This window comes from Lutra lutra, chromosome 15, assembly GCF_902655055.1.
Source record: "Lutra lutra chromosome 15, mLutLut1.2, whole genome shotgun sequence".
In the NCBI taxonomy this organism is placed as follows: Eukaryota; Metazoa; Chordata; class Mammalia; order Carnivora; family Mustelidae; genus Lutra; species Lutra lutra.
The window spans coordinates 13,490,394-13,511,809 of NC_062292.1; the positions used below are offsets into that span (position 1 = coordinate 13,490,394).

A 21,416-nucleotide genomic window follows, 5' to 3' on the forward strand; every position below is an offset into this window, starting at 1 on the left:
GGCAGAGGGTGAGGGGTGAGAAGAGATGGCGACTGCGCCCGTACCCACTGCACATCTCGCAGCGCGGGCTCCCGAATCTCCTCTGGCAGCGTGTCCCCGAGCTTTTTCACAAAGCGGCCGCACAGCTCTAGCATTTCCGTCACGGCCCGCTTTGAGGTGCAGCGCACCCGGAAGTCCTCTCGGGAGGTGGCGGCGGCCGAGTCCCCGTCGTCCGCCCCGGTCGCCCTCTCCACGTCCCGCGGAGGGGAAGGGACTACTACAGGAGCCCCCGCCATCTTCCCAGTTTGAACTGCGGGCGGGAGCTGGGAGCGGAAGGGCGGGCTCTCACTGGCGGAAAGAGCGCGCGTCCGGCCGGAAACAGTCCCCTGCAGCGGCAGCGTTCCGCCTGGGGCTCGGCGGGGGCGTGGACGATGGCCGCGGCGGTGGCGATGGGGGCGGTGGGCGTAGGGTTGGTGGACTGTCACTGTCACCTCTCGGCCCCGGACTTTGACAGCGTATGTAAGGGCGAGGCCCGGCCGGTGGGAGCGGGAGGCAGCCCGGTCCTTTCCCTTCGGGTTGTTTTTGCTCTCCTGCCTTGGGACGCAGCGTCAAATCCTCCCGGGTCCCGTTCGTGGCCCTGAGCGACTTGCTCCTGTCTCTCTAATCTCAGGCTTTCCGGTTTTTCTTCCCGGCGTTGCAGAGCGTGAAGCCTTCTATGTCTGCATGGCTTCTGTTAGCCCTTCCCGTTTACGAGACGGCGTCCCCCTACCTCCTCTTGGCCCAGCTGCTGACCCCACGGGCCTCGCAGCTTCGGGGCGGGTCTGGCCGAGCGTCCCCTCCGCCCGGGCAGAAAGTGCTTCCGACCGACACTTTCCGGCTCCGGTGGGGAGAGAAGCCGAGAGAACTCGCCCCAAACCAGAGTTGCCCGGCGGTTTACCCGCATACTGGAAACAGAGGCTGATAGAAGGAAGGGCAGAGTCTCTAAGGGGGAAGACCTCTCAAGAGGTGGGCACTGGAGCCGGAGCCGGAAAGGCAAAGAGCCGGCCAAGCGAGGAGGTGGCGTGCGGGGCGTGTAAAAAGCAAGCGGGTCGGATTCGACGCGTTCGAGCTACAGAAAGGCTCGGTGGGGGGGTGGTGAGCTAGAGAGAGCCGCGGGAGGAAGACTGGAGGTTTGCAGGGTTAGGCGAGGCAGGTCAGGAAGGACAATGTGGAGCCAGGAAAGGTGTTTGGGGTGGGTTGGTTGGCTGCTTGGTTTTAAGGGAGAGTGACAAGATCTGATTTCCACTGAATAACGCTTTGCTGGTGGAGAGTAAGTGTGGAAGTTAGAAAACCAGTTTGGAGGCTTTTGCTGTGTATAGACCGGAGATGACGGTGGTTGCAGAGGAGTTTGAGAAAAGCAGATGGATTCAGTGTGTGTTTTAGAGCTGGAATCTAGGGCACATGCTGAGGAATTGGATGTGTACAGGGAGCGAAAGACAGGACGTGAGGATGCTGTTCACTGAGAGGAGGGAAGACAAGGTGGGGAGGGCAGATAAAAGGAATAAGCTTGTAGAGGAGAGTTATGTTTGGCACATGTTGAAGCCTAATATCCACCCAAGTGGAAATGTCATATGGTCAGTTTTTTACCTGGCAGTCGTGGGTTCAGGAGAGAATTCTAGACTGGAGCTCAAAATTAGCATAACGATGATATCAAAACCTATGGATGAGATCACCTGAGGTGTGTACAGAGAGAGGAGAATAGGGTCCTGAAATCCGAGAGGTGGGAGCCAGCTGAGGAGCCTGAGAGCAGCAGCTAGTAGAGGGTAGAGTTTGCAGGAGAGCTGTATTGCAGAAGCCAAGAGCAGGAGATACTTCTAGGAAGGAAGGCATGGACAAGTGAGGAGTTCTTAATGTCTCTGAGGGGCAGAGTAAGACGAGGACAGGGAGGTGTTCTTTATATTTGACAATGACAGTTTCTGTTTTAGTTGAATAGGAACAGAAGCCAGATTTTACTAAGAGGAAGAGTTAACAAAAGGTGGGTCAGTGTAGCTCTTCACATCTATCACACTGTTCCTTGCCATTGTTGTCATTTTTTTTTTTTTTTTGCTGCCTCAACTACACTGATATATATAGCCATAGAGAAGTTACATATTCATCTAAAATAATTGTGATTACTTGCACTTTTTTTAGGATCTGGATGATGTGTTGGAGAAAGCCAAGAAAGTAAGTCAGTATCTATAGTTGCCCTTTGTTTTCCTATTAATTTCAAGCTAGAACAGCTTGAAATTTAGATACACTATGCCTATGTTGCTTTATTAATAAGAAATAGCATTAACTGTTTACTGTATGCCAGGCACTGAGCTATGCCCTTTCTGTACATGATCTCATTTAATGTTTCACAACATCCTTGTGAAGAAGCTACTATTTTATAGCCAACCATTACCCATTTGATAGAGGAGGAAACTCAGACCTAGAGATTAACTTATCCAAAGATACACTGTTAGTAAAGTAATACAGACAGAATAGTCTGAATCCAAAACCTGTTCCCACAGCTACCGTGCTTACCAGTTATACGGCACAGATTGGTCCATCTATCAGTTCTAAAATTAACATTATTCCAGAGATCTTGGAGAAATTATAAAACTTTTCCGAGACATTTTTGTTTCAGGAAAGAATAACTAATTTTTAGAAGTTTTTATGAAATTCATTATAACTACCACTTTGTAGCTTTCCCTTAAAGTGATAGAAACGGTTGCCAGTACATTTTTACATACACAGCCATCATTTAATATGGCAGCTTAATTAGGAGCATGGGCCCTGGCATTACTCAGGCATGATGATCTTGAGCCAAGTTATTTGACTTCATCCAAAATTTCTAATCAATATGATGGATTACAGCAGTGCCTACCTCATAAGGTTGTATAGATTAAATGAGGTAATATTTTTATTTACTGAACATAGTGCTTGAAACATAGGAGGTACTCAGTGATAACCATCATGATTATATTGATAGAGTATAAGTGAACAAGAATAACTAAAAGTACAGAAGACTTTAAATTTCTCTTCAGTTATGTTAGATGTATATTGTTTGAGACTCTGTTGTATTCATTTTTGTTTTAGGCCAATGTTATGGCTCTTGTGGTGGTTGCTGAACATTCGGGAGAATTTGAAAAGATTATGCAGCTTTCAGAAAGGTGCTACTTTTCATTAAGAATTTAAAGAGTTGGGGCACCTGGGTGGCTCAGTGGGTTGAGCCTCTGCCTTCGGCTCAGGTCATGATCTCAGGGTCCTGGGATCGGAGCCCCAGGTCGGGCTCTCTGCTCAGCGGGGAGACTGCTTCTCTCTCTTGCTCTGCCTGCTGCTCTGTCTACTTGCAATCTCTCTCTCTGTCAAATAAAAAAAATTTTAAAAATTGAAGGAAAAAAAAAGGATTTAGAGAGTTGCTGGGGCGCCTGGCTGGGTCAGTTGGTTGAGCATCTGCCTTTGGCATGGGTCATGATCTCAGGGTCCTGGGATTGAGCCCTTCATTGGGCTCCCTGCTAGATGGAGAGTCTGCTTCTCTCTCTCTCTCCCTCTGCCCCTCCCCTTGCTTGTGCTCTCTCCCACAAATAGATAAATAAAATCTTAAAAAAAAAAATAGAAGAATTTAAAGAGTTGCTAATAAGGATGCAGTTATGATGTCATATTTGTACTATCAAAGGTCATCCAATTTTAAAGAGAATGAAAAGAAAAAACTCACATTAACATAGCCTTAAGAAACTCTTTCATACTTTTCCTTTAGGATAACATTGTCTACTAGTTCAATATTCCGCTTTCTTAATTTGTTCTACATTTTTAGGTATAAGGGATTTGTCGTGCCCTGCTTGGGTGTTCACCCTGTTCAAGGAGTTTCTCCAGGAGACCAAAGATGTGTCACATCAAAGGTAAAAGTCATGTAAAACAAAAAGCATAAAAAAAGATACCTTCATTCAGTAATGCTCCTCTTTCTGATTTATATTCTAAGGCAATAATCCAGAAGAAGGAAATGCTACCTTTCACAAAGGTGTTTGTTGCAGCATTATTTGTAGTAGAGAAAAAACAGAAACAGCCTAGAGGCTCAGAAATAAAGGAAAAATTAACTTGTAGAGTGTTAAATATATATGTATGTATGGAATGCATGCTTGGAAGATGACAGCTATAGGGTTTATGTAGCAATGAGGAAAGTGTTTTAAAATGTAAAAATATATTCTACAAGAGGGAAAAACACAGAAATGACATTAGCTGTGATGACTGGGTAGAATTATAAGCGACTTGCTTTCACATGTTTTTACCATGTTGTCATATTGCTTTAGCCAAAAAGTAATAAAATATCCAGAAAAATAAAGATACAAATTTATAGATGTAGTACCATAAAGGAACAGATGAGTTCGGTACATAGTATCTTCTTGAACGTTAAACTGTCTCTGAGGGAATGCTCTTGATCTATTAAACTGCCGGGCTGGGGCGCCCGGGTGGGTCAGTGGGTTAAAGCCTCTGCCTTCCGCTCAGGTCATGATCTTGGGGTCCTGGGATCGAGCCCCAATTGGGCTCTCTGCTCAGAGAGAGCCTGTTTCCCTCTCTCTCTCTCTCTCTGCCTGCCTCTCTGCCCACTTGTGGTCTCTCTCTCTGTCAAATAGATAAATAAAATCTTAAAAAAAAAACAAAACTGCATTGCTTTTACACCATCTCTAAAAAAAAAAAATCCTTCCTACAAGATCTCACTGACTCACAGTAGACAGTATGTCTCGTATTTCAGACTGGTCTCCTGACTCAGAATCAGGGAGATAGTTTCTTAAGTGCTTTATTACAAAATGAGATTGATAGCCCCCCATTTTGAAAAAGTAAAGACTTTTTGTTACCTATGAATAAATTAAAATACAAGGTCTTTCATTTTTTATAATAATGAATCTGTATTCCTACGTTAGGATACCCCAGGTAGCTCTATTTCGAAACAAAATTGCTTTTAATTCACTTCAGATAATAATAAATATGTGTCCTATAGCTGGCGTGGTTCTCCTGGGATGATAAAATTAAATTGCCGAGAGATACAGTTCCCAAAATGTTGGAGATCATAGCAGGACAGGATTTCTTTCATTTATATAGAGATTTATATGAATAGGCATTCATTTAGTCAGTCAGTCAACAAGTGTTTTTACTGAGCACGTACTGCATTCCATGCACTGTTCTAAGCACTGTAGAATGAAATCCCTCTCATGGAAGCTAGATTCTAGCAGACAACCAACAATTAGATACATGAACAGGAAAACTAGGTAGCAGTCAGTGCCTTAAGACAATAAAACAAGATCATGTGATAGGGATTGTGGATGCTGATTTTTGGATTGTATGTAGTCAAGGAAGGCCTCTCTGAGGTGGTGATATGAGAACTGCAGCCTGAATGCTACCAAGGAATTGGCCCTGCAGAGAGAGGGCTTAGAGTATTGTAGGCAAAGAAAAGAACCCAGCATGAAGGTCCTAAGGTAAGAACAAGCTTGATGTGGTCAAGAAACAGAAAGAGAGCTGATGTGACTGGAGAGAAGGAAAAGTCATGGTGGTGAGGTCAGAGGGACTGGGCAGGGAGCACTGTGTCTGGGGCTGTGCTGGAGTTCATATATATATATATATATATATATATATATATATATATATAATATTAATATAATGTATATTTTATTTACATATATATTTACTTATATATAATATATATGTTTATTTATATATAATATATTTTTTATAATTTTTTTAAAAGATTTTATTTATTTGAGAGAGAGAGCATGAGAGGAGAGACGTCAACGGGAGAAGCAGACTCCCTGCCAAGCAGGGAGCCCAATGTGGGTCTTGATCCTGGGTCTCCAGGATCATGATCTGAGCCAAAGGCAGTCACCCTACCAACTAAGCCATCCAGGCGCCCCAGGATTTATATTTTGAAGAGATCCCCTTGGTTATGGTATGAAGAACAAATCTTGAAGAGTGCCAAAAAAGGAAGACAGGAGGAGTGAGAAGACTATTGGAGTAGTTCCTAGGAGAGACGATGGCAGCCTGGACCAGAGTGCTAGCAGCACAGGCGAGGGGAAGTGGGTGGATTTGTCGTATTTTGGCATGAATGTAGAACTGACAGAACTGTTTAACTTAAAAAGCTAATGAAATAGCAACAATAGATAGGTAATTCCAGATTCTTAAAGCAGGGATGAACTGAAAAAAATCTCAGGATAGCCCTCTGGAAAACACCAGAGGTAAGCAGTTATTTCTCTTTTATTCTTAGTGTGCTTGAAGTCCGTACCGTAGTATGGTTTTCTCATAATGATTAGATTATAAATCCCTAATATGTGGTACAAAGCTTGGTATGTAGTAAGTGTTAAGTAAATTCACTTGGTTCATAAAACTAAAGTTGCTGGGGCGCCTCGGTGTCTCATTCGGTTCCAGGTTGGACTCTTGATTTCTGCTCAGGTCGTGATCCCAGGGTCATGAGATCAAACCCCACATTGGGTTCTGCCCCGGGTGTGGAGCCTGCTTGGGATTCTCTCTTTCCCTTTGCCCCTCCTCTCTCTCTCTCTAATAAAATATCTAAAATTAAAGTTGCATCATACTAATATTTCGGCATGTTCCTGAACTAATTCATTCAATAAATACTACTACCAGGCAGGGCTTGGGCCCCAGAGCTATTTCAGGGAACCACAATTCACTGTGTGCGATCCTACTGCCCCCTGCAGGCAGGGCATGTGTTCTGCAGTTGTCTCCCATCCCTGCTTGGCTCACTTATTTGTGTTACGCACCCCTCACCCTGTTTTCAAGACTGTGAAGACTAAACATTTTATTTAATAAAAAAGCTATTGTAATTATTTAAAATCATTCAGAATAAATCTTACAAATGGTAGTAGTCCCAGTCATTGGGTGTAGAGGTATAGGATCTTTAAAAACCCCATAATAGGGGTGCCTGGGTGGCTCAGTGAGTTGAGCCTCTGCCTTCTGCTCTGGTCATGGTCTCAGGGTCAGGGTGGGGGTGGTCAAGCTCCATGTCGAGCCCCGTGGCGGGCTCTCTGCTTGGCGGGGAGCCTGCTTACCCCCCTCTCTGCCTGCCTCTCTGTCTACTTGTGATCTCTCTCTCTCTGTCAAATAAATGGATAAAATCCTTTAAAAAAATACATAATAGAACCATTAGCTTGTAAAGAACTGGAGAACATCATTCAAGAGGTGGGAAAAGAAATGAAGTCAGAAATAGACCTATGAATGTCTTTATAAAACTATTTATTGAAATAAAATGGTAGAGACCATACACACTCAAATACACACATATAAAATTAGTAATATGAATTATATTAATTTCTATTTCCTATCCTTGACTTGCCAGAAACTTTCAGATTATTTCATGAGTGTTGGAACAGTCTCATTGTAAATTTGTTTTGCTTTTTTCACAATAATAGATATTCCAAGAAGCATTTTCCCCCTCTATCTGGTCTTCATCCAAATGTACACTTTCTTTCTAAGACTTTCCAAGTATCAACCATTTCCTGGGTAATCTCCAATTTCTCCAGCCCCTCTGAACTTCAGAGACAGAGCAGTTTGGATATTTGATTGGAAAAGCTTTGGCTGGCGACATTTAACCTCCTCGGCTGTTGGTAGACACCTTCTCTGGTCTCTAGGGTCTCTGGTCTCTTAGCTCCTCATGACAGTGTTAAATCCTCTTTATCGAGTCTACTAGAATGTATTTCTAAGGCCATGATCTACTCTGTGTCTCATGTTTTCTGTCTCCAGAGGTATAATTGTAGAATCTCCTCCTGCACCTCTTTTCTTAATGCTCCTTTGTTCTAATTAGCCTCAGTAGAAGTTCTTTGCAATTTATATATCCTGAGGCTAAAACCCTCAAAGTAGTTTGAAAAATATCTAGAAGCAAGTTTTCCATATATTTGTCTTTCCCTTGTCTTACAAGGGAACTCTCACAGAGTAAATTCTCTTTAAATGGAAATAGTAATATGGGAACCAACGGTACTTTGTTACTTGAATAATTGACAAGCATATGTGTGATAATTAGTGTTTAGACTGTTGAACCTTTAGAACAAAAATAGGCTAAGCAGGATTATAAACACAAAAGAAATCAGTGAAAATAGTACAAAGGATGTATGGGATTGTTCTTATTAAAAAACTCAAAAACCATTAGTATCCTGAGAGGAGGACATAACACAGCCCACTCCCCAGGAACTCAATTACAGAGGTGACTACCAAAGATGGCTTTCTTCTGTCTTGGTCAGCTATTGCAGGAGGAAATCCAAATCAGTCCTAAATGTCAGGAAATTCTTCCTAAATGTTAGGAAGTGTTTAAGTGAGACTTTTCATTGAAAGTCATGTTCTTGTGACCTGACTGGGTGTGGGATGTTTCTACTCAAATTTCCAAATAGTAGTGCTCACCATTCTAGAAGGATGACTATGGCTACCTCTTCAACTGGTTAAAGGTATTGAGTGTATGTAAAGGACCCAATATAGTATAGTGCCTGGCATATAAAAGGTGTTTTCTAAAGTATCAGTTCCCTTACCCTTCTATTTAAACAAATTTCCTTTTTTTCTCCTAGGATTTGGATGTAGCTTTGCCTATTATGGAGAATTATAAAGATCAGTTGTTGGCAATTGGAGAGGTAACACCAAATAGCTGATCAAAGGACTTCTAATCTAGACTTTCATGCGATACCTGGATATAATCTTTAGTTCGCTGTTGGTGATTATAACTGCCTTAGATAATTATACGCCCTTCATCTAGCTGGATAATAATTTCTCAGTTCTTTCTCAATAAGCAAAAGAGCCTGAGGTAAGACAGTAGGAAGCCCACTATAGACTTATATTAATGAAAAGAAAACTACTTTATTAGCATTTCTGTGTACTTTGTTCTTTTTTTCCCCCCCTTTTCTTAAATACAGGCATCATCTCTATATTTACTTAAAAGAGTATATACAAACATACTTTAAATATACTAGATTTTGTTGGGGCGCCTGGCTGGCTTAGTTGGTGGAGCATGTGACTCTTGATCTCAGGGTCATAAGTTCCAGCCCCACAGTGGACATAGAACTTACTTAATAAATAAATAAAATATTTTTTTAATTTAAAAATAGTCTAGAGTTTGTAATTAAAGAACATTTTTTATTAAATAATTTACAATCAGGAAGCATTTTTATCACTTGGTAATAAACGCCACTTCTAATCAAAGACAAAAGATAAAAGTAACACTTAAATTTAGAATGTAGACTATAGGGGCACCTGGGTGACTCAGTGGGTTAAGCCTCTGCCTTAGGTTCAGGTCATGATCTCAGGGTCCTAGGGTCGCTCTCTGCTCAGCGGGGAGCCTGCTTCCCCCCCTCTCTCTGCCTGTCTCTTTGCCTACTTGTGATCTCTGTCAAATAAATAAATCTTATTTTATTTTATTTTATTTTATTTTTTTTAAAGATTTTATTTATTTGTCAGAGAGAGAGAGAGAGCAAGAGTGAGCACAGGCAGAGTGGCAGGCAGAGGGAGAAGCAGGCACCCTGCTGAGTAAGGAGCCCGATGTGGGACTCGATCCCAGGACTCTGGGATCATGACCTGAGCCGAAAGCAGCCGCTTAACCAACTGAGCCACCCAGGCGTCCCAATAAATCTTATTTTAAAAAGATAGAATATAGACTATAGCAGTCTATGACAAAATAGTATCAAGAGAAACAGTCATTTATAATCTTCACTGTCCAATGTAGTAACCACATACAGCACTTGAAATGCGACTGGTCAAAATTGAGATATGTATAAATACAAAACACACAGGATTTCAAAGTCTTAGTACCCCCCCCAAAAGTAAAATAATGCAATTATTTTTTAATATTGATTTTGTCTTGAAATAATAATATTATTATATAATAATGATGATGTTTTGGATATATGGACTAAATAAAGTATATCATTAAAATTAATTTCACCTGATTTTTGTTAGTATTTTCAATGTGGCTACTAGAAAATGTCAAGTTATGTATGTGGCTTGCATGTATGGCTTCCATCATATTTCTCTTGGACAGCACTGCTCCATAGTCTGTCTTTTGAATTCATTAAATCATAAACATGTAAATCTCTTTTATTTTTCTATTACAGGTGGGACTAGATTTCTCCCCCAGATTTGCTGGCACCGATGAGCAGAAGGAAGAGCAACGACAAGTCCTAATCCGACAGGTCCAGTTAGCCAAAAGATTAAATTTGCCTTTGTAGGTTAATTAATCATCTTTCTATATTAATAGCTATAGAGAAAATTGAATAATGATTCTCCTGAGATGGAGCTCTGTATTTCTTATTCTCTGAATTACTTGAATAGAACAAAAATAACACTTTCAGATTAAGTACCTAAAAGGAATTTTTTGTTGTTAAACAGAAATGTTCACTCACGCTCTGCTGGAAGACCCACCATCAGCCTCTTAAATGAGCAAGGTACTTAGTTTCCTGAGAGAAGTGTGCCTAGTATTTACGTTTGACAGTTCCAGTCCATATTCTCATAGAATAAGCCGTGTTTTAATTTGATTTCTTAAAAGGAAGGGAAGGGAGTGGGATAAGGGCGGAGGTGGAAATGAACTAAGGTGATTCTGCAAGTCAGCCTACTTTCAAGTGTGATTATGACATTTAGAAGGCCAGCGTAGAGCAAATGAAAAATTGGGTCAAGTAGTTTATATTCCTTCATTTAAAAATTAACAGCCCTAATTTTTTAATCAGCTTAAGCAACTGATTAATGAGAGATGAAAAACACAAAGCAAAGATGGGTTTACTGTGTCTGGCATGTTTCCTGGCTGCTGCCTCAGAAAATGGTATTATACAGGTCGTGGCCATCATACCTGAAATGCACTGTCGTCTTCACCAGTTGCTCCTAAAGTAAAAATATATCTTATAGCATTACTTTTCAGACTTTTTAAAGTACCATCCACAGTAAGATATACACTTAAGTGCTTTTTTGGTACTAAGCCTTTATTTTGACACGCAGTATGTACATATACAGAAAACTGACCAAAGTTTAAGGAGCAGTGGATCTCTATGTATGTGCAGATAGATAGGTGTATACAAACATGTGCACATACATACACACAGTAACACACATACATATAAGCATATGCTGCTCAGTTACAACCCACTAAACCAATTCCATAATTCAGTTAAGATTGTAACTCACTGATGATCATGCCTACTATTTGAAAAAAACAGCATCAAATAGTAAAGTAAATGCCATTGCCTGCAACTAGAAAGCATTGTATTTCTCAGTGCTGAGAATCGCTGGAATTACTAAGAGCATGATTTTTATGCAGGCTGAAAAGCCATCCTTTAAGAGCTGGAAGTGATTTGGTGAAGCCTGTCCTGGCTATTGAGTCTCTGAGTCACTGACCTCCCTGTTTCTTCTTTCACTAGCATTCTTGTTAACGATAATTTCACTGCTTAGAAACCTAGTAGGAACAATAATTTGACAGTTTACAAACTTCTAGAAAAGGCTTGATGGTATAAGAAGTGTAAATATTTGTTTAAAAATTTTTATTTTTTTTTTAAATGTAGCCTCCATGTCCAGGGTGGGAGCCCAACGTGGGGCTTGAACTCCTAACCCTGAAATCAAGACCTGGACGCTTAACTGACTGAGCCACCCAGGGGGCCCTTAAAAAATTGTATTTCAGTTTTATTCTGAAGATTTAAAATGTCCTGTGTTTTTTATTTTACTGTCTGAATACTGTATATTTACCCTTTAGAAATCATATAGGGGCACCTGGTTGGAAGAGCATGCAACTCTTCATCTCAGGGTTTTGAGTTCAAGTTCTATATGCGGTGTAGAGATTACTTAAATAAATTAAAAAAAAAAAAAAAAAAAAAAAAGGAAGCCATAGAACCTCATCTTTATATTGTAGTGACCAACATTTACTCAAAATTTATAATCTGTGTTGCCCAATTTGATTAGTGGGAAAACTTCTTGTTAAGGAAATGAAAGGAAACTCTAAATTATCTTGAATCTTTAACAGGTGCTGACAAAGTGCTCCTGCACGCATTTGATGGTCGGCCATCTGTAGCGATGGAAGGAGTTAAAGCTGGGTACTTCTTCTCAATTCCTCCTTCTATAATAAGAAGCGGACAGGTAAGTTCCGTAACTAAGCCTCATTTTATGCTTTGTGAAATACCCTTTAAAACATGAGCTTTTATTACACACTCGTAATACTATTCTAGTTACATTACAAAAATTAATCGTTGGTTCCTGCCTCATACTTATATGAAAAGTAGCTCAAAAATGAGTAAAAGAGCTAAACCTAAGAGAGCTGAAATTTATAAAACTATTAGAAGAAAACAAATTGAAATCTTTGTAACCTTGGAATAGGCAGTGGTTTCTTAAATTTGACACCAAAAGCACAAGCAACCAAAGAAAAAAATAGGTAAATTGGACATTGTCAAAATTGAAAACTTCCACAATAAAACAATTTTTGAACTTTTATGTTTCAAAAGACACTATCAAGAAAGTGAAAAGATAACCCACAGAATGAGAAAAGATATTTGCAAATTATATCTGATAAGGGTCTAGTATCTAGAGTATATAGAATACCCTTACAACTCACCAACTAAAAAGACAAATAATCTGGGGCACTGGGTGCCTCACTTGGTTAAGTGTCCAACTCATGGTTTGAGCTCAGGTCGTGATCTCAGGGTTCTGGGATTGAACCCTGCGTCAGGCTCCGTGCTTAGTTGAGCGTCTGCTTTGAGATTCTCCCTCTCCTTCTTCCTCTGCCCCTTCCCACTCACACTGTCTCTCTCATTTCCAAATAAATAAATAAATCTTTAAAAAAAAAAGTTGGATTTTGTCAATTTTTTTTTCTTTTTAAAGAAACTCTTTATTTCTATCAACCTTATTTCCATTTAATGTTTATCACATGTTTGTTCTCCCTCTACTGAGCTGATCATACTGGTTTTCTTTTCTTGGCCTGTAAATTATATTGGTTGGTTTTCCAGTGTTGAACTAACCTGGTATTCCTTGGCTCAATACTCCTTGGTCATGATCCAGGCACACCTCAGTGCTGTTGCAGGTCCCATTCCAGACCTCTGCAATAAAGCATATATCATAGTAAAGCAAGTCAGGTGAATTTTTTTGTTTCCCAGCACATGTAAAAGTTATGTGAACACTATGCTATAGCCTGTTAAGTGTGCAGTAGCACTGTGTCCAAAAAAAAAAAAACAATGTACTTACCTTAATTTATAAGTATTTTATTGTGGGACACCTGGGTGGCTCAGTGAATTAAGTGTCGAGCTCTTGGTTTGAACTCAGGTCATGGTCTTGCAGTCATGGGGTCCAGCCCTGTGTCCAGCTCCTTGTTCAGTGAAGAGTCTGCTTCAGACTCTACCCTCTACCCTTCCCTGCTGGTGTGTGCTTGCTGGCTCGCTCGCTCTCTCAAATAAGTAAAATTTTAAAAATAAATAAATGAACAAGAATATTTTATTGTTGAAAAAATGCTAGCCATCATCTGAGCTTTCAGTGAGTCATCATCTCCTTGCTGGTGGAGGGCTTCCCTCGGTGCTGGTGGCTGCGGAATGACTAGGGTGACGGTTGCTGAAGGCTGGCGGGGCTGTGGCAATTTCCTAAAATAAGACAACAGTGAAGTTTGCTGCATCCATTAGTCCTTCCTTTCATGAGTGATTTTTCTGTAGCCTGTGTTGCTCTTTGGTAGCGTTTTGCCCACAGGAGAACTTCTTTCAGAATTGCAGTCAGTCCACTGAAACCCTGCCCACTTCTTTGTCAACTAAATACATGTAATATTCTAAATCTTTTGCTGTTGTTTCAACAGTTGTCACAGTGTCTTCACCAGGAATAGATTCCATCCCAAGAAACTACTTTCTTGTCTCACCCCTAAGAAGCAACTTTTATAATTCATTCATTCAAGTTTTACTGTGAAATTGCAATAGTTAATTCTCGTCTTCAGGCTCCACTTCTGATTGCAGTGCTCTGACTGTTCCCCCCTGAAGTCTTGAACCCCCAAGTTGTTTATGAGAGTTGAAATCAATTTCTTCCAAACTTGTGTTAATGTTGATATTTGGACCTCTTCCTCTGACTTAAAAATGTTCCTAATGACATGTAGAATGGTGAATCCTTTCCAGAAGGTTTTCAAAACTTGCAAGTCGGAGTTATTCCTTGATCCACACACTGCAGAATGGATGTTGTGTGAGCAGGCATGGAAACAACACTGCTCTCCGTGCACACCTCCGTCAGAGCCCTCGGGCGACCAAGTGCATTATCAATGAGCAGTAATATTTTGGAAGGAATCCTCTTGTCTCAACAGTGACTTAATTTTTGTTAAATCATGTCATAAGCAGCTGTGCCTGCACGCAAGCTTTGTTGTTCCATTCATAGAGCACAAGCAGAATAGATTTAGCAGGGGCGCCTGGGTGGCTCAGTTGGTTAAGCCTCTGCCTTCAGCTCAGGTCATGATCCTGGAGTCCCAGGATCGAGTCCCACATCAGCCTCCCAGCTCCATGGGGAGTCTGCTTCTCCCTTGGACCTTCTCCCCTCTCATGCTCTTTCTCTCTCTCTCTCTCTCTCTCAAATAAATAAATAAAATCTTAAAAAAAAAAAAAAGAATAGGTTTAGCACTATTCCTATGGGTCCTAGGGTTTTTGGAATGGTAAACACTGGCTTCAACTTAAAGTCAACCAGCTGCGTTAGCTCCTAATGAGAGTCAGTCTGTCCTTTAAAGTTTTGAAGGCAGGCATAGACTTTTTCTCTCTAGCCAGGAAAGCCCTAGACGACATCTTCCAACAGAAGACTATCTACATTGAAAATCTATTGTTTAGCTGCCTTCATGAATTCTCTTAGCTAGATCTTCTGGGTAACGCTGCAGCTTCTCCATCAGCACCTGCTGCTTCTCATTGCACCTTGATGTTATGGAGACGACTTCTTTCTGGAAACCTCATGCACCAACCTCTGCTAGCGTCAAGCTCTTCTGCAGCTTCCTGCCCTCTCTCAGCCCGCATAGAATTGAGGGGCCTTGCTCTGAATGGGGCTTCGGCTTAAGGGAAGGCTGTGGCTGGTTTAATCTTCTCTCCAGATCACTCAGACTTTCTCCATATCAGTAATAAGGCTGTTTCGCTGTATCATTTGTGTGTTCCCTCGAGCACCACTTTTAATTTCCTTCAAGAACATCTTCACATTCACAACTCAGTGAACAAGCCTAAAAGGTCTCACTTTCAGCCTATCTTGGCTCTTATCACCGGGCTTAATCATTTCTAGCTTTTGATTAAAATGAGAAATGTGTGACTCTTCCTTTCCCTTGAACACTTAAAGGCCACTGTAGTGTTTTTAGTTGGCCTAATTTCAGTATTGTATGTCTCAGGAAAGAGGCCCAGGGAGAGGGAGAGAGACAACAGAATGGCTGGTGAGTGATCAGAACGCACAAGACTTATTAAACTTAACCATCTTGGGGTGCCTGGGTGGCTCAGTTGAGCACCTGCTTTTGGCTCAGGTCATGGTCCCAGGGCCCTGGGGTGGAGCCCTGCATTGGGCTTTCTGCTCAGTGGGGAGTCTACTTTTCCCTCTTTCTCTGCTGCTCCCCGTTTGTGCTCTCTCACTCTCTCTGTCAAATAAATAAATAAATAAAATCTTTTTTTTTTTTAAGATTTTATTTATTTGAGAATGAAAGAGAGAAAGAGAGAGAGAGCATGAGAAGGGGGAGGGTCAGAGGGAGAAGCAGACTCTCTGCCAAGCAGGGAGCCTGATGTGAGACTCAATCCCGGGACTCCAGGATCATGACCTGAGCCGAAGGCAGTCGCTTAACCAACTGAGCCACCCAGGCGCCCCTAAATAAATAAAATCTTTAAAAAAATAAAAATAAAAAATAAACGTACCTTCTCGTATGGGCACAGTTCGTGGTTCTGCAGAACAATCACAATAGCAACATCAAAGATCACTGATCACAAATGAGCGTAACAAATATAATGACAATGAAAATGTTTAAAATATTGCAAGAATTACCAAAACGTGATGCAGAGACACGAAATGAGAAAATGCTGTTGGAAAAATGGCACCAATAGACCTGCAGGGTCGCCACAAACCTTCGATTTATTAAAAAACAAACAAAAAAAACCCTCACTATCTGTGAAACACAATAAAACAAGGTATGCCTGCATATTATGCTTTTTATAGCTTCATTTTATAGTTTATGGTAGAACTTTATTTATTTAAAATCTTGTTTTCTCATATAAAGCTTTACTGCTGTAGTTGCATTAGCACTAACCAGACCTTGTAGTTGCAGTCCATGGATTTTGATAGTTGCTGTATTTTCACCTTCTTTCAGTTTGGAATATTTCTTAATTTACCTTGTGACTTCCTCTTTGACCATATCAGTTATTTCAAAGTCTGTTACTCAATTTCCAAATACTTAGGAAAATGTTGGATATCTGCTTGTGTATCTAAGTATGCATCTACCTTATCTTTAAAGTGATTGCATAATACTTCACAATATGGATGTACCATAATTTATTTAATCATTACCTTAAGTAAAATTTAGGTCATTTCTAGTTTTTCACTGTTAAAAACAGTGTTTTAGTACTTAGCCATAAAAAAGAATGAAATCCTGCCATTTCAACAAAATGGATAGACCAAGAGGATATTATGCTAAATGAAATAAATCAGACAGAAAAAGACCAGTACCATATGATTTTACTTTTATGTGGAATCTAAAAAACGAAACAAATGAACAAAGAAAACCAAACAGACTCATAAGGGAACTGGTGGTTGCCAGAAGAAAGGGGGTGGGGAGATGGGCAAAATATGTGAAGGGGGTTAAGAGGTACAAACTTTCAGTTACAAAATAAGTCATGGTGTTGAAAAGTACAGCATAGAGAATATAGTCAGTAGTATTGTGATCCTCTTGTATGGGGACCGATGGTAACTACATTTTTTTTTTTTTAAGATTTTATTTATTTGACAGGGAGAGATCACAAGTAGGCAGAGAGGCAGGCAGAGAGAGGAGGGAAGCAGGCTCCCCGCTGAGCAGAGAGCCTGATGCGGGGCTCTATCCCAAGACCGTGCGATCATGACCTGAACCGAAGGCAGAGGCTTAACCCACTGAGCCACCCAGGCACCCCAGTAATGACATTTATTGTGGTAACATTTAGTAACAATTGAAAATTTTAGTAATTAATTGAATATGAAAGCATGAATTTTAGGTTCCTGCCAAGTAGAATGCATTGGTATATGGGTTTAATGCTTTTTTTTTTAATTTTTGTCTCATGTTTTAAACTGACTAGCTTTCTCTTTTCTCTAAGAAGCAAAAACTTGTGAAACAGTTGCCTTTAACTTCAATTTGCTTAGAAACAGATTCACCTGCACTAGGACCAGAAAAACAGGTAAGTGATTATCTAATTCCTACATTATTTAGATTGTCTTTCTTTTGAGTTATTTTGACCTTAGCTGTGTTTCTCATTATGGTATAAATACAATGGAATCCTTTTTTTTTCCCCAAGATTTTATTTATGTATTTGAAAGAGAGAGAGTGAATGAGAGGGAGAGAGAATCCCACACTGAGCAGACTCCACACTGAGCGCAGCCTGACACAGGGCTTGATCCCACGACCACAGGATCATGAACTGAGCCGAAACAAACTGAACCACGCAGGCGCCCCCCACTGGAATCCTATTTTAATGCTTGGTTGAGAGGTTTTATTAATTGTATAGCTGTTGTGCTCCAGCAGATACTCTTAGATATTGGCCAATGTTAACTTACATAATAATCAGAGCCAGACCAGTATAGTAAAAAAGGCTCAGTTTCTCTGCTACCCACTAGGTGTGTGACTTTGGGCAAGTTACTTAATCTCTTTGAAACTGTTTCCTCTGGGTGCCTGGCTGGCTCAGCTGGTTAAGTGCCTCAGGTCATGATCCCAGAGTACCCGGATAGATCCCTGCTGCGGGAGGGGGAGTCTGCTTCTCCCTCTCCCTCTGCTCCTCCCCCTGCTGGTACTCTCTCTCTCATTCACTCTCCCTCTCAGATAAATAAATAAACTTGTTAAGAAAAACCCATTTCCTCTACAAAATGTAGAGCAAAGATTACATCAGTAAATCCATGACTGTATCAACATTTATACTGAAAGAAACAGAGCTTCATTATAGCATGCCAATTAAAAGAAGGAAAATAAACATTTCTTGAGCATCTTCTATCTACCAAGCACTGATAGACATTTCATATACATTATTTCACTTAATCCACACTATAATATTCTAATGTTATTAGTGTCATTTACATTGTATAGTAAATATATAAGATGAGTTTTTATGTTATTTACATCTCTTTAAATGATAATTGACTAAACAAAAACAGTTTAATAGTATACTGTTGGCTTTACAATATATACGAAAATAAAATGCATGAAAGCAATAGCATAAGGGCTGAAAAGGGAAAAATGGAAGTTATCCTGTTGGAAGATTTTTATACTATATGTGAAGGGATATGATATCACTTAAAGATAGACTTTATTTAATTAAAGATGTACACGAAAAATCCTAAAGCAAGCACTAAAACAACATTTTCTTTCTTTTTTTTTTTTTTAAGATTTTTAGTTATTTGACAGAGAGAGGGAGAGCGCACGAGCAGGGGGAGCAGCGGAGAGGGAGAGGGAGAAGGAGGCTCCCCGCTGAGCAGGGAGCCTGGTGTAGGACCCAGGACCCCGAGATCATGACCTGAGCCAAAGGCAGATGCTTAACCATCCTTCCACCCTTTTTAATATTTATATGTGCACATATATATTTTTCATAAAAATAGAATTCACTTGAACACATTTCATGACTTGCTTTTACGTGATAAATAGCTGTATATGTCAATAAATATACTTCTCCTTATCATGTAAATAACTGAATATTCCAGTGTGTGAACAGTCCATAATATATGTAACTTGCTATTGTCATTTACGTTGTTTCCAATATAGTTTCATAAACAATATGATGAACGTCCCGGAGCAAAAATCTTGGTGCACATTTTTCCTTGTTTTTTTTTAGGCAAATTATCAAGGTCAATTTTTTTAAACTTTAACAGTTCTCTTATTCCTCTGAACATTATCATCCTGAGTAGAAAAAAAAATGAAATTCATAAAATCTAAATGCTACTGATGATAGATACACCACTATTTTGTAACCATTAAAAAAGGAAAAAGCACCCCCAATTACGCTATGACATGCCATTGCATGTAAGTAAAACATCCATCAATTTCAGAGATGTTAAATGGGAGGAAATGCATCTTAGAATTAGTGAAATACCATAATACATAATCTATTTAGTCTTCCAGACACACCGTAGCAATTCTTTTTTTTTTTTTTTTTAAAGATTTTATTTATTTATTTGACAGACAGAGATCACAAGCAGGCAGAGAGGCAGGCAGAGAGAGAGAGGGAAGCAGGCTCTCCTCGGAGCAGAGAGCCCGATGCGGGGCTCCATCCCAGGACCCTGGGATCATGACCTGAGCTGAAGGCAGCGGCTTAACCCGCTGAGCCACGCAGGCGCCCCACACCGTAGCAATTCTTGAATCCAACTGTAATATAACCTGTGAGGTGAAGAGGCCCAGCCGTAGAGCAGTGACCTTTACAAGGAGTCACTTACGCAACAGACTAAGCACAGTTAATCCATCTGGCGGGGCAGGTCACCAAGTGTTCACCACCTGCACGCTGCTTTGTCTCCTAGGCGCCGGGACCTCAATGGTAATACCCAGGGCTCTTTCCAAGAGCAACACGGACTACCGTCAGCGTTGTACAGGCCAACCTTGCGGCTGTAGCTTTTAAGCTTAACTTTAGGGCCTTCTCCCCAGGCTTGCCTCCTTGCCTCTCCTCACCTGCCTGTTAAGAAGAAGAGCTCATTGGTTTTTACCAACTCACTGTGTTCTATCAGTGGTCTCCAAGATTTCTACCCTGAGTGTCATGTCTGATACACTTTCTGTTTTATTCTGTTTTAGGGACGAAATGAACCCCAAAACATTTCCATTTCGGCAGAATATATTGCCCAGGTAAAGGGGATCCCAGTAGAAGAAGTTATAGAGGTGACAACACAGAATGCATTGAGACTGTTTCCCAGGCTTCAGCACCTGCTCCTGAAGTAGCTTCAAAACCAAATGCCGCAGGGGAAGCATTTGAGAGCAAGAAACGTTCTGATTAAGAGTCTGAACTGAAGAAGCCATTATGTAATGATATAGAAGATTATCACTTTAGAGAAATATTTCTAAAAACCGGGCTTGGATCCTGAAACCCTGGATTCTGAGTCTGTCTTGTGCTTCCTTATAATTATTGGAGTCCTAGCAGGAGATTGGGAAACACCTCTGTTTCTTACCGTACCCCATTAAGTAGAACCACCATATGACCTGAAACCATTTCTTCTGGCAAGGGAGGCTCCCCCAGGTAAGACAAGAGCGCTGCTGGCACCACTAACGTTTGATCCTTCGCCACCACAGGATTTATCTTGCAGAAGGAGATCATCTCGTTTTTTACACTGTCAGAGATCTCTTTTCTGGATTTGTAACATTGAATTGTTAGTACTTTGAATTACTTCTTTTTAAGAGAAAAATGTATACGTTTTATATTGGTGGTAGATTCTGACTTACGAGGCCAGTGGTGTGTGCAATCACCATTAAATGCCAAGCCCCAAAGTTTAGGTAATAAACTGAGTTTAAGTTCCAGTCTGAATATTGTTACGTGTTTAAAATGTACATAGCTTTATGAAAATGTGTCTATTTTTGCATATAGTGATATTTTATATTTTTAAGTTTTAAAAATCTTGGCTGCAAAGAGTCCCATGAATGGATGGTGGGTACGGTAGCACAACAGTGTGAATACGGGTAACGCCACTAACCCACACACCCGGAAGTTATTAAAGTGGTATTTTATTATGTGTATTTTACCACAGTTTTAAAAAAATCATATATGCAGTTTATTCGGTGTTGTGACCCATACCAAAGCCTGGGTATTTTGTTTTACTAAATTACACAAGCAGCAAATACTGAGAAAAGTACCTATCATAGAAAAAAATTAACTTCCTAAAAAGCTAAGTGACTTTACATAATCATTAATATTTTGAAATTAATTTATTTATAGAGGACTCCAAACTAGTTCTAGGACAGGGGCGCCTGGGTGGCTCAGTGGGTTAAAGCCTCTACCTTCGGCTCAGGTCATGATCCCAGGGTCCTGGGACTGAGTCCCGCATCGGGCTCTCTACTCAATGGGGAGCCTGCTTCCTTCTCTCTCTCTGCCTTGCCTCTCTGCCTACTTGTGATCTCTCTCTGTCAAATAAATAAATAAAATCTTAAAAAAAAAATCTTATTAAAAAAAAAAAAAAAAACTAGTTCTAGGGTAGACTGTCCAAACCAAACTAGACTAAGGAAGAGAAGAGGGGCGCTTGGCCACCCGTCAGCATTATGAGAGATGAACTTCCTAATGCAGTGGGAGGTTCTATTAAAATCAGACTTC

The 21,416-nt window shown here is 40.4% G+C and overlaps 3 protein-coding genes across 22 annotated transcripts in view; 1 reads left to right on the forward strand and 2 right to left on the reverse strand.

The window, feature by feature from the left end:
- Nucleotides 1-363, reverse strand: part of NSL1 (NSL1 component of MIS12 kinetochore complex) — a 33,317-nt gene extending 32,954 nt beyond the window's left edge. Inside the window, exon 1 of one of the 2 annotated variants that reach the window (XM_047704799.1) lies at nucleotides 45-326. In XM_047704799.1, coding sequence (XP_047560755.1) covers nucleotides 45-275 — 231 coding nt within the window. In that variant the 5' untranslated portion in view covers nucleotides 276-326. Of the gene's footprint in view, nucleotides 1-44 lie in introns of both variants that reach the window. The other variant, XM_047704800.1, reaches the window with a different exon arrangement.
- Nucleotides 359-20,693, forward strand: TATDN3 (TatD DNase domain containing 3). 19 transcript variants are annotated; one of them, XM_047704789.1, is made up of 10 exons: nucleotides 359-494; nucleotides 2,149-2,181; nucleotides 3,079-3,152; nucleotides 3,797-3,881; nucleotides 8,538-8,600; nucleotides 10,074-10,183; nucleotides 10,348-10,403; nucleotides 11,963-12,075; nucleotides 17,244-17,324; nucleotides 19,913-20,693. In XM_047704789.1, exons 1-10 carry the CDS (start codon nucleotides 411-413, stop codon nucleotides 20,054-20,056), a joined length of 843 nt encoding a protein of 280 aa, XP_047560745.1. In that variant the 5' UTR covers nucleotides 359-410; the 3' UTR covers nucleotides 20,057-20,693. The 19 variants fall into 19 exon arrangements, 17 of the variants coding, with proteins under 17 accessions (XP_047560745.1, XP_047560746.1, XP_047560748.1 ...); XM_047704790.1 differs by having other exon boundaries at nucleotides 17,247-17,324; XM_047704793.1 differs by having other exon boundaries at nucleotides 419-498.
- SPATA45 (spermatogenesis associated 45) overlaps nucleotides 10,177-21,416 on the reverse strand; it is a 59,675-nt gene continuing 48,435 nt past the window's right edge. Inside the window, exons 4-5 of the mRNA XM_047704806.1 lie at nucleotides 12,951-13,028; nucleotides 10,177-10,833 (exon numbers count right to left, since the gene is read on the reverse strand). Of these exons, the coding sequence (XP_047560762.1) occupies nucleotides 10,796-10,833; nucleotides 12,951-13,028 (116 nt within the window). The 3' untranslated portion in view covers nucleotides 10,177-10,795. The remainder of the gene's footprint in view (nucleotides 10,834-12,950; nucleotides 13,029-21,416) is intronic.